This window comes from Brachyistius frenatus, unplaced genomic scaffold, assembly GCF_029030835.1.
Source record: "Brachyistius frenatus isolate BFR_SWC_R1_liver_20210118 unplaced genomic scaffold, ASM2903083v1 Contig_1, whole genome shotgun sequence".
Lineage (NCBI taxonomy): Eukaryota > Metazoa > Chordata > Actinopteri > Embiotocidae > Brachyistius > Brachyistius frenatus.
This window is the reverse complement of record NW_027210600.1, coordinates 1865407-1878913: the sequence shown is the minus strand read 5'-3', so window position 1 is coordinate 1878913 and position 13507 is coordinate 1865407. Positions and strand designations below refer to the sequence as shown.

Below are 13507 nucleotides of genomic sequence, written 5' to 3'. Positions count from 1 at the left end.
ATACAATTCACAGGACAGACAGTGACAGCATAATGACTATTGCCACTAATGCAGGTACTGTACTGCACTGCACTCCAACAACAATGCAGAAATTTCATTAGCCGGGTACATTCTGCCAGAAGGATATTGAGTTGTGATGCCAGAAATACCAGTGACAGTTGGAAAAATTGGAAATTCTGTCTTGTTTTGATGGCATTATAAATGTACAAAACGAGGCAGAAGAAGCCAAAAGTAGGTTTGTGAAAATCAGATATTTTGACAATAATTAACATCCAGTTGGGGTTTCCACTCGGACGAACAGGCTCTGCGGTTTATTATATCCTTTCCACCATCTTTAACACTATCGCTCCATCGCACTCTCTTCTCAGGTTGGAATAAACGAGTGGACTATGAGCCAGGAACAGGCAGTAAGCAGCTCTTTCCCAAGATGCACCTGGAGACATGCGGTGGGCCTCTATCGTTGGTGAGGACCACGGTGGAGCTGCAGACCAGCCACATCGGGAAGGGCTGCGACCGGGAGACCTACTCGGAGAAATCTCTGCAGAAACTCTGTGGTGAGTTTTACACAAAGAAATTAAATTGGTGTTGTGTTTTCATAATCAATAATACTTTCTGTGTGACCAGAATGATAAAAAGCTTAGATTGAGTGAGAATCTTTCAAGCAGCAAATGCAAGGGAAAATCACAAAGACTGTTACTCTTCTGCAGAAATGGAGAGCAGCACAATAATGCACATGGAGCAGCAATAACTTTCATGAGTAAGAATTTAAAATTAAGTTGCTTGATCAACATCAGCACCTGTGTTACATGTCTTTTTGTGAGCACTGGTACATGCACATTTGACCATGGACCTGAAGTGGACATCAAATATATGGAAAGCACAAAGAAGTCACAGAAAGCCAAATCCAGCGTGTTGCTGCGGGCAAGAAACTCACAGGTCTTCAACAAACCCAAGTACCATCGATCCCCAGTTCAGGTTATTTTCTCTGAGATGCCTTAAAACCTCTGTGTTGGCAGTCTGACCCAACACAGACAGGGGGCATTCATTCCCGGTGAGTGTCAAAGAAAACCCAGCTGGTTGCTCCTGACCTGAAGCTTGTGACCTGAAGCTCCTTCTTCGGTCTTGAGAATAAGAGAGCAGTCTTGGAACTTTTTCATGGCACTTCTTAACACAGCAGCGAGACATGTGACTGTGAGGATGATGGTGGACGTGCAGAATATACAGTAAACGGCTGCTCAAACTAAAAGTTAAAGCAGTGAATTCAAAGTGAGCTCCGGCTAAAAGCATCATTGGAGTCCACGCTCTGTGCGCCATGGTCAGACAGGGCTTGAGGTCCCTTTTGCAACCCTTTTCAAATCAACATGTAAAAGCTCCCAGTCTGTGACGCGTTCTTATCTCCACTCGTGTCCCCGGTAAACCACTGTCCTAAATGAAGCCACCAGAGTGGCAAGTTAAAGCTGTGTCACTAATGATGTGACAGAGCGAGGGCATTAGCCGCCCCAGATGCAGCCACGCTTTCTCCTCAGTGACTGATGAGCAGCCGAGCCACCGTGTCAGTGCCCAGAGCGCCAACAAAGCAGCCAGGCCTACCCGGCTCCCCCTTCCCCGCCCACACCGCACTGCCAGCAGGGGGTCTGGAGTCATCATCTTTGACTAACGGCCTTCGCAACCCACATTCCAGTTCATCTGAATGCATAATACCCACTTCCTGCCTCCCCTGGCTCCCAGTCCATGCATGGTTTACCACTAAAGAGTCCTTTTCAGAGACCTCATAATCGTTATCTGATAGCAAATAGAGTAAATAAATTGCTTTTTTAAAGCACAATCAATTTGAGATAATGTACAAAGACGTCGGGCAGGCTGCAGCTGGGTGCTGGGGAAGTCAATGCATTTTTATTTACTGAGGGAATCTAATTACTGGAGTCAGAAAATTGACGGTTCCATAAGCACGATGCAGAGAAAAAACAGAGCTTCACAGACGGGAGAAAAACATGAGTTAATGTGCTAATGTTGTGTTATCAGCAGATATTAACAATTGTTTGCTTGGACGGAGGAGACGCGGTTATTTCCAATGCTGCAAATTTTTCTCGCAATAGCTTTGATTCATTACCATCTGTAAGCTGCTACAAATGACTTATTAATGTATTTTAAAAGCATCAAATGCATTTTTTTTTTTTTTTTACCGTCACATAGAAAGGCAAAATATATCTGTGTCAAAGAGGAAGGTGAGCAATATGGCCAACATAAAGGTTGTCAACGTGACATCTGGAAAACCAAGATTGTACTGCACTCAACCTCTTAGGGTTATGTGTCACAGGAATGATGGAGCTGCTTTTAAAGGGAAGAAGAGAAAGGGAGCAGGGAGACTCAATGCAACGCAGTCATGATTGGTGTGTTTGTCAGGATGTGTGTGGATCATATAAGAAAAGTGTCAGCAGTGAACAATTCATGTGATCGGCACACAGTTGTCCTTCTCACCAAGCCTTTGCTGTGTCTTTTCTCTTCGTGTAACCACGGTGCTCGGTCAATATGTCCTCTTTGTTTCCACAGAGGCACATTTTAGCAGTGAGCTATGGTCTGAATTTATGGACGGTGACTCACATCTTTTTTTCTTTTGAAAGTTAGTTTCATTTGCCATGAATCAATACCCACATCCTCTATCCATCTCGGTCCATTGATTACATATTAAGCCCTGCCATCTGCCTCACTCATAAGTAATCATAGCCAAGGTTACGGCAATATACACTGCATTTATGCCATGATCGTTATTGACGGATCTCCTGTCGCACCTATTCTTTGTTCCCACGGCGATGACCCACAGGTGCCTCATCGGGCAGCACCGACCTTCTCCCTGCCCCCAGCTCTGCCACCAATTGGACAGCTACCCTGGTGTCTGACAGTGGGAGGGACAGCGACTTGATCTTCAGGTTTGATGGTCATCAGGCGGCAAAAATCCCGGACTGGGTGGTGCCCCAGAATCTGACAGATCAGTTCACCATAGCAACGTGGATGAAGCACGGGCCCAGTCCCGGGCTCAGAGCTGAGAAGGAGACGCTACTCTGTAACTCTGACAAGACCGGTAAGTCATCTGTCATCTCTGAACTTTCTTGTCAACACATCCCAAGAGAAGACCAGAACTTACAATGAACTGATTCTACCTGTCTATGTGTCCAAAGATTGATAATTCGTCACAGATCTCCACTGATGTCCAAAACCAGTTAAACACACGAGTGAGACACATCATTGTACTGGATGACATGTCGTCCTTCATGGATCTTAGACGTTACTGTATATTTTTTTTGTCTTCCTGCTGGAAATGTTCACTAAAATATGTCTATTAATCCACGGCTGAAAATAATCCCCAACAAAGGCTCTATTTACTCGTGTGAGTAACATTTACTAAAAACCACAGTTCCCTATTTTTAAGAAAAGATACGCATCTTAAGTTACAGCTAATGGGCTTGAGGTCGAGAGCCACAAACATCGTAAAGAGTATGAAATTTAAGAAATAAACCATAACTACATTTGGCTTTTTTCAATGGATTTTCTGACAAGAAGAAATTTGTATAACTTATGCTTCAAAACTACATAAATGAGTTCCCACTAATATGGTGCATCTGAAATTATCATAATAACTCAAATCAGGCTGTGATTCAGTCAGGTAATAAGACCACAAAGCCCATGAGTGAATGAGTTGATGCTGACTAATTTGAGGTTTTAGCACAGTGTATCCTGGTGGTCAGCTGGCAAGGAAAACTATGGAAACTGTGGAATCAGGTAGTCAGGAGGGATGCAGAAGAATACACTGACTACAACATCAATGGGTTGTGGGACAGCGAAGGCCACGAAGACTAGCAATAGTCTTAATTTGTGTTCCTGCCAAATTTAATGGCAATAGTGGCAGAATGGTGTTTAGCTGCTGTGTTATCATCTCCCTCTTTTGTATTTTATACATGATACTCACAGTACATTATCCTAAATTGGACTTTGGGGGAAATGTTTGTTTAATTAGTTTTACACTGAACAAAGTTAGAAGCCCTGCAGTACTCCAGCTGAAAAAAATCCAGCAACATTACCCAAGAAGAATACTTTGTTTTAAAAGTTACAGTGGGAAATTGCAGTGAATGTCTGTCTGCAGCTGGCCTCCTTTAGAAAAGTACTGCTGTCCAAGTTTTGTGTAGTTTCGTACATGCACATGTCAGACTAGCTTTACCTGACAGTACCTCAGTAGTCATGTTGATCTGGTCCCCGTGGTGACTACTCCTCTTTCTCCTCCTCTTATAGAGATGAATCGTCATCACTACTCGCTGTATGTCCATAACTGCCGCCTGGTGTTTCTGCTGAGGAGAGACTTCACTCAGGTGGACACCTTCAGACCGGCCGAGTTCCACTGGAAACTGGATCAGGTAAGGCGCTGATGTTACGACAGACAGGGGAACTTTTCTTCTGAGTGTGTCCTCAGCCCACCTTGATCTGCAGGTTGTAAATCAATCTCATGGAGAGCCTCTAGCCTGGATTAAACTTGCATTAAACATCCAGTGCGATTTTTTTTTTTCTTGGGTTTATCCACATTGGTCTATCTTTTGCACTAATAATATAAGACTCCTTATGAGACATTGGAGTTCATTGACATTAGTGTCATAAGGTTGATAAGGGAGCAGGAACTACTGGTCCGGTTGCACATCATTCACCATTGATCATAAAACGCTTTACACACCCACAGTTTTGAGTGTGTAAACAGCAATTTCTATGCATTTCTAATTAGCGCCTGGCTACAGTCCTCCTATAATAGAAAAAAAAAACAGCCTAATATTTAATTAACCCCAATTAATTTGAAGCACTCGAATACGACTTAATAACCATGCAATATTTTAATGAATTTAGTGACTCTCCAATAAATATTGTCATGGATATTACATCTAGAGCTGTTTCATTTTCTTTCTTTCTCTGCTCTGCCGTTTCATATTTCTCTAAGGAGTCACATACTTCCAGAGATAAATCAGAGTGTTTCCTGACATGAGATCAGACATGTTTATATAAGAATGCCAAGACTGTAACTGTTGTAGCAGAACAGCCCAAAAATATCACTTCAACTTTAATCCACTGATCTGTTGGTTATTTTTTTTTATCAATAATTTTATTTTCATTTAAAACAGGGTTCATTGTAAGTAAAGCTAGAAAATCCACAAACATATCTTTGATTAAAGGATACTTGAACAAACACACGTAGTAAACGCAGGCAGAAATAAGATCGCTCCTGGTCGTACTTGTGTGAGTTGATGTGGTGAGGTGTAGCGAGCATCAGCTGTCTGTTTGTTAAGGATGCCGTCTTCGAGTCAGACGGGTCACCTCGACTCTCAAGACCCCACGCTCACCCAGAGAGGACATTTGATTCAGGACAGAGACACACAGCTGAGCCTGGACATCCAGATGCAGCACCCTGGGCTAATTTGATCAGACAGATCACTGGTCTTGATTGGGGAGAGAGCATGAAAGAGGTCGTCCATCAGCTTCCTAATAGAACATGGTGTGTGTGAGGCATCGTCTGGAGGAGTATCAGAGTATCAGTCACTTGGTCTATTTTCTCATCCAGCTCCACATTTTCTCTTTTTGTTTTTCGTTTTGTTTGTGCTACTTTTTAAACATCCGCCCTCTGAAGATGAATCAACATCACAAACCCTGCTGATTCCTGTCACCATGAAAATGTTTGCCTCATCAGTCAAAAGACTTCTCTTTTCTTTACCAAAGGATATTTTGAAAATGACTTTTTATAGCATTCATCGCCATAGCCACTACTAATGACATTTAGATCACGTTCAAAGTACTTTTTTAGGCAATTTAGCGGTTTTAGAAGCTGAGAAAAGTTGAACAAGAGGAAAACTTAACATGGTGGGGATTAAATGCACTGAATACTTTATATTTAAAATATTTAAATTTGACTGCTTTTGGTCGAGTTAACAAGACGATTATTGTTTGTGTACATTACTGACCTGGTTTGTAAGCTACTGCCAGGAATAAATAAACTTTCTGGTCTGTAGTTTTGAAAAGATGTCTGGCAGTATTTATAAAGCAGCATGAAAACCTGCATTTTAAGGAGTGAAATTTAACAAAAATACTTCAGAGTCAACTAAATAAGTTTATTCAAGTAAGAAAAGGTTTAAAGATCGTTTCAATGTATTTCTCCTATAATTTGATGTATAATTTGGTTGGTGGTCCCCTGGAGTTGAGCTGAGCCTTTAAAAACGTTCCTTTGTTTGTCTCTTTCTCAGGTGCGGCAGTGACGGAAAAAGTTCCGTGCAGCAAGTTGAGGACTTGCACAATCCAAGCAAAAAAATTAATTCAAATTTATTGTTTGTCAAATTAACCCTCGTGTTGTCCTCGGGTCAAAATGACCCGCAGCTGTGTTCAACCAAGTTCTATTTTATTTCTATATTTTTATATTTTTTGGGATCATTGGTCATCATTCTCTAAAGAAACCCTCACAGCCTCCTTGTCACTAATGATCCCAAAAAATATGAAAATAAAATAGAACTTGGTTGAACACAGCAGCAGGTCATTTTGACCCGAGGACAACACAAGGTTTAAGTGCAGGGCTGTAACAGACGGTGGAAACAATGTGCAAGTGTGCAAAAGTGCAAATGTTCTTTTCCCACCACCTGAACATCCCGGCAATAAATTTGATATAAATATTTACTATCAAGATTTAAGTCTGATTTATTTTTTGTTCTCAGTTTGTGAGTCCTCACCTTGCTGCAGAGCTATAATTTGGTTAACATAAGCATTAACAAGTTAGCATTGTCATTGCTAAACTAACAAGAGCATGATAAACTTCGTACTACTCATGTGCATTAGCATTGTCATTGTGACCATGTTAGTGTTAGCGTTTAGCTCAATGCAATAATATAGTATAAGTATTATATATAACACTCGTCACGGTGTTGCTTTGAGCTAATTAAATGCTAATGCTTACATGGTCACAATGACGCTGCTAACCCACATAGGTGCAGCATGTACAATGTTTATGATGATAATCTTAGTTTAACATGTTATGTGGCTAACAGTTGCAAAAAGCTCTAACTAACCAAAGCCCGACGAGGCTGATGTGATAGAAAATAGCCTCACAGATCCATCAAGATAATGCAGCCTGCATGCAGAGTTGAATATATGCTACAGAAGCAATTGTATTTTTTTTATGTGCTCGCATATGTGGTAATTCTAGTGTTGTACAGTGTAATTTACTTATAAAATGCAACACATTCTCACCTTTTAAGTTGGTTTCCTCGCCATTTTTGGTGAAATGTATGTTACATAAATGAATTTGGTAGATTAGGATGAGAGGGTTTTTTTCTGTGGTTAATTTTAAGATGAACACAGTTAATTCCATAGCTTGTCTAAATTATATTAATTTATTTTGCTTTACTCTCGGCTAACTCTCAGCAATGACATACATCTCTGTAACAGGCAGCACAATTAAAAGAGCGTTTTCATGAGCACTTTTAAAATTCCATCTTTCTTATTTCCTCTCTCATCTTTCGCCCTCTTCCTAATAGTTGCCTCTGAAACTCGGGGCATGAAAAGAAACTTTCATTAAGTCGCTATCTCCCCTCGCCTTGTCGCCACTTCCTCCTCCTCTGCTAATGTCTTTTTAACAAAATGAACTTCTGAATACCTCCAACCCCCAACACTCTTCCAAAGAGGAATCTCCTCCTCTCCCTACATTGGTTTATCACAGAAGTCCAATTCATTTCTTATATAATCCAATCAGGCATTGCGAGCTGCTACATAATGACTGTAATGGAGATGGTTGCAGATATTACTTTTACCTGCTGAAAAAAAAAGTGTACTATCTGTTAATAACAGACACAGTAGTTTGAGGCAGTAGTGCTTTATGCACGTCGGCCTATTGTGTTCAGTGTGAATCAGTATTTTTAGGCTTTGCTGTGTGTGCTGGGTGCATTGTTGGAAGATGAGGCCTGATGTTTTTATTGACTTCATTGAAAAGCTTTGCATTGAGCTTGTCTTCAACATGTCTTTTGTGCACAGTGTCATATTCTTTAAATGCTGATCTAAATTCAAGCATCTCAAAGAAAGGGGACTGTCAATCTTGAAGATGTTTTCTGCATGAGGCGGTACTGAATGAACCACTGCAAGTGTTATAAACTATGTAGAAAATTGGATCGGGTGTGCGGAGTCTAAAAAAAAATAGCCTTTAGTACTTTTGTGAGACCAGGACAAGAAAGAGTGCCTCGCATACCCAGACTCAGACTGAAGGCTTTATCGTTCCAGTGATCTCAAGAAATAAAACTCTTTTGAATAAAATCAGCCAAGCCTTTTAAAGCTATTTACTTTTTATAAGGTGCTAAATGCCTGCTTTACAGACTTGACCAAATTTTATTTGAAGGATGGACGGCCGCTGTTGGTATGATTTCTCTAGAACAACCCATTAGATATTATTTGTCATTGTTATTTTAAAGCAAAATAACTTAATCCCTGAAGTCCAAAGCTATTTTTCAAAATATGCACCTAAAAAATAGAAACTAAATTTAGTCAGTAAAAGTTCCAGAATTGTAAGAGCAATATTAATCTTGAGCTTTATAAATCAAAGACACTTGTGAGAATATTGAAGTACAAGAAGTCTCTTTGCCCTGATCATCATGTCAGTGAGATTTTAAAAACTCTATTTTAAATTGACATGTGTACTTGACCTTAATTAAAACTGTAAATTAGACAGCAAAAAACAGTGATGTTACTGAACTTCTTCAAAAACTTCTCAACTATGACTCTATCAACAAAAATAACACATAAATGCGCTGCATCCATTTCATTCATACATTAGTTGCATTTAATAACAGCCTGTTGTTAACAAAAACTCCTTTTTTTTCCTTTTTTTTAGAGGTAGAGTCTTTATTTTCATAATTATGGCTGAATATGTTTCATGCTAACTTTGCCCTCGCTACAGATGTTCAAGAACCCCAAGCAACACAATGTTATGTACATTCGGAGAAGCAAGGAAAATCTCCTAAAGCTGTAACACAAACTTAAATTTTTGCATAAATTATTGTGTAGGCGTTGACAATTTGACTCTAAGGGTGGTTGTCAATTTAGTGTGTATGGATAAGGACTGGCAAACAACTGATGATTTGTTTACATTTGGAGTTGTGACTCATTCACTTTTAATTGGTTTTCTTCATATTCAAAGACAATTCACATACAAGGAGTTAAATCAAGAGGAAAGGTAAACACTCCAAATAGAAAAGCAGCTGGAGGACTTTCCTGCAAGAATCTGATTGTGTTCCTGAATTCACTGATCTCCTTTGACTATTTTTTAGAGAAGCTTCATTGTCAAGGATTGGAGTTGTGATAACACATTTTGAAAATCTACAAGCTGTGTAGCTGTGTAACTACAGAAAGTTTGTGGCTCTTATAATGATTACTCAGCTTTACTCAGCTGGAGACCGTTTTTCACCTTCCAAAAAAATCAACTGGAACAAAAGACACCGGCCAGCTGCACCAAACTGTCAGCTTTTCCCACCGTAAACAACCACAATTACAGACACCACAATTGCAGTACTTTAAGTCTTTTAGGAATAGCAACTTTAAAAGCATGACATGGTTCTTCTTTCAATTTTTTGCAGGTGGCTCTGTAAATTGCGAGTTAGCTAACCAAACACTTACCTTGGTTAGGTACCTCGTAAGTAGATTCAATACAGTCGGCAAAAGTTGCTAATCGCTAATTGCTCATTTTGCCCTTGTAAGAACATAAATGAGGTCTCATAATTTCAAGTAATAAGGTAACCTTTACAACATTTAACTTTGTGATCCAAAGACAACACCCTTAACAGTCATTTGTATTGGTAAATCACTGACATGACCACTTTTGGGTCTGTTGCCTCATTTTGAGCCACTGTGCAGAGGCTCATGAAATTGCGGATGGGATCTGTGTGTGGCCCATCAGGACCATAAAAGGTAGAGTTTCTTTTTGAAGTTGCTGAATATTAACCACCAGTGGAGTTTCATTGCTTTCATGTTTCCGTAGAGTTTGATGATGTGACCCATGTAGAGAGCTAAATGGAAGTGCTCGCTGTACAGTTAGAACAAAGGTCGCATTGTGTCGTTGCCTGACAGGGTGGAGGGGCTTCGGTGGAGAAAATCAATGAGAAGTCACTGTGAGCCTTTCAGCTGGCAAAAAGAAAAACCGACTGTGATAATTGAGATCTAAATTATGTTTCCACCAGGAGTCTAAATTGAATGTGGAAAGGACATTATTATCTCCAGTCACCCTGTGGAAAACACTTGTTTTTTGTTTTTTTATAGAAAGCAATCAAGCAAATACTCAGGGGGTGACTTGCTGTGATTTCACAGGTGGACAGCAGTGGGAAATATGAAATGCAATCCGTGACCATTGTGGTGTCTGATACATACTGTATGTCAGGAAGGTTAAGCAAGTGATGCAGCGACAGAAGATGCACATTTTTACATTAAATAGTATATTATCTCGTGTACAGCTGGTTCATTAGTGCCATTTAGAAAACCTACATTGGTACAGGGTGTATTCTGGATAATAGATCCATTCATAAGTCAGACTTTTAAAAGTTTGGCCCTTGGCATGGAAATATTATCCTGTCAGAGTCTTGTAAGTTCAACACCACAGTGGATTGTTTGTAAAGACATTTGAGGTCTCTGGAGCGTTATTAACAGTGACTCGATTAACAATTGACTTTTTTGGTTTTCCAATTCTCTGAACTAATTCTTTTAAATATGTTAAATGGTTTATTACCCCATCATGGAGAGGCTTTTGTCCAAATTAGGAAAATGCTTTTTCGAAAGACTTTGCATTTATTAGCTTCACTTACAAATGTTATCATCTGAAACTAGACTTGATATCCATTTGGGCACCAGACACCCAGATAGAAATGGTGCAATGTTATTGTAGAGTTTTCCTACAATGTTCTTATCAAAGGTACGATAATGTAACAAAACTAGAGATAGATTTGAAAAGAGATATTTGAAGAATGTCATCGCAAACCATCTGTATAATGTTTCCAAAGCACATTATCCTACTCTACAATTATAACATTCTGGAAACATTAGAAAAAAATGTTGCGACAATGTTATGAAAAACATTTTAAGGACAAAATATTTTTAGGATGTTTCAGTTATTCTACCTTTAAGAAGAATATTGTAAAAACAGAAAAACCCTCCTACTGTAAACATAACCAGAACTTTACATGTTATTCTCAGAATTATTTTACTACTAAGAAATTCTAGCTGGGAAACATCTTCAGGTTCACTGTTTTGCACTTACTTTGTATTAATCTAATTGAGAGCAAATTTGTTTGAAAATAACAAAGTTAATGATTGCAGCCTGGAGGCAATACCTGCATTATTGTGAAATGTCAAAGGCCCTAAATTAAAATGCAGAATTTTATTATTGTAGTCTGACATGTGCATTTAAACAAACTAATTTTTTCCGAATGTATAAAATACAAACTCCAAACAAAAGAGACAGGCATGAGGACACCAGAGTCTGTCTGTGAATTAATCTGACCCTGGAAATGACCGTTTCTATTACTTCTGCTGGGTACATCTACTGGTGGCTGGTCACATATTCTATAATACGAAGATCATTGACCACACCATGAAAGTAAATAAAGGTTTATGACACCATTTCAAGCTCCCTTTCCCATCTTCACAGGGGCATAAAAGCCAACAAGCAAATTTCAAAGTGTGTGTGCTTGCATCTATTGTGCGCATCAGCCATGTCTGAATGTATGCTCAGTCATGGCAATAAAAGATTGAGAATAACATTTTGTTTGTTGTGAACCACTTGCCATGATCTCCCCCTCCAGTTGCCTCCTAACTGGTCCAGGCTCATTGTCAAAACACACATCTCCCGAGCACAATTTGAACAGCGAGCATCTGGCATTTTCAAATTGTTGATGTGCTGCTGTTGACTGCTGTCATCAGAAACTCCTTGTTAGCACAGTATTTGATGTTTAGGGACCACCCTACCTGATGAGGCTGTGAAATTATGTTGTTTCATATTATAAAGTCTGGGGAGGAAAAAAAAAAAAAAAGATGTTTCTTCTTTCTTTCCAGAAAACCGTGGACATAAGCCTCACTCAGAGAGGAAGTAGATTCTGAGAGAGCGAAGTCTCACACAGCTTTCATACACGCTGGTGTCCTCTCAGGCTCAGACCCGCTACGACAAGAACAAACCATTACCGCAGGCTCGAATAATGGCGCATGCAGCTGTCTCCCATTTTGTACCAAATTAACGTGCAAATGAGGGTGATGCAATTTTAAACTACAGGCACTGCATCGCACAGATGTGTGAAATAAGATCCACTGTTTTGTAAATGTTTAGATTTTAACATTTAGCTGACTGATTTACAAAAAGTAGATCCACAGTAATTCATGTTTGTGTTGTCTGTTTTTTAATAATCTTTATCCTTAAACATGAAGCAACAATAAAAAAAAACAAAGAGGGGGTGTTTGTATATTTCCGTTAGCTTAAAAGCTAACCAATGTGTTTAATATAGGCAGTGATTGAAAAGAGGGCAGAAAAACCCTCGTGCAAACTTTTAGCAGGTCTCTCTGTCTCTTACCTCATCTGTGTTGCTATTTTCCCTTCTTTCTGTAAGACACACACATTCACACACTGCATTTCTCTCCTCATGGGAGGGGTCATGTTGAATGATAGATGACTCTGACTAAAGAGCCCGCTAAATTTAGAGCTCCACTGCACCAACGGGCTCCAAAGAGCTTGATGGGCACACACACACACACACACACACACACACACACACACACACACACACACACACACACACACACACACACACACACACACACACACACACACACACACACACACAGATACAGGTTTGTCAAACATCTTCCTGACTGTTTAACGTCCATGCAGACTTTTGCCTCAAACAGATTCAATCCTGATTCTTGTGTTGTCCGTCCACCTTCCGCCCTCATTGCTGCACACAAAATATAACGCTCCCCTTCTTTTCTCAAGCCCCTACAGGTGTTTTACCGGCGCGTGTGTGTGTGTGTGTGTGTGTGTGTGTGTGTGTGTGTGTGTGTGTGTGTGTGTGTGTGTGTGTGTGTGTGTGTGTGTGTGTGTGTGTGTGTGTGTGTGTGTGTGTGTGTGTGTGTGTGTGTGTGTGTGTGTGCAGTTCTTCTGTGTGAAAATCCCTCTGAAATTCATCTGTTGCCACAATCCCCATTCCCTCACACAGCACGTATCCACATTAAAACAGTGGATTATTTTGAATAGCAGCCCCTGGAATTTTGATATTGATTGGCAGTCATGCAGATGGCCTTGTTTGTATTCAGCTGGAGGATCTTATTGACAGGAGGAATCAATAACCATGGAAAGATGAAGCGGTAGAGACAGAGGACGGAGAAAGAAAAAGAAATGATAAAAGAGATGGAAAAGGTAGATGGACGAGAGAAACACCTTGGGGGACAAAGATCGACAGACAAATAGGGGAAG

At 39.9% G+C, this 13507-nt stretch overlaps 1 protein-coding gene across 1 annotated transcript in view; it reads left to right on the top strand.

Annotated features, from left to right (window-relative positions):
* Positions 1-13507, top strand: part of LOC138616379 (calsyntenin-2-like) — a 276054-nt gene that overhangs the window by 206477 nt on the left and 56070 nt on the right. Inside the window, exons 6-8 of the mRNA XM_069690622.1 lie at positions 369-554; positions 2822-3079; positions 4285-4406. Coding sequence (XP_069546723.1) covers positions 369-554; positions 2822-3079; positions 4285-4406 — 566 coding nt within the window. The remainder of the gene's footprint in view (positions 1-368; positions 555-2821; positions 3080-4284; positions 4407-13507) is intronic.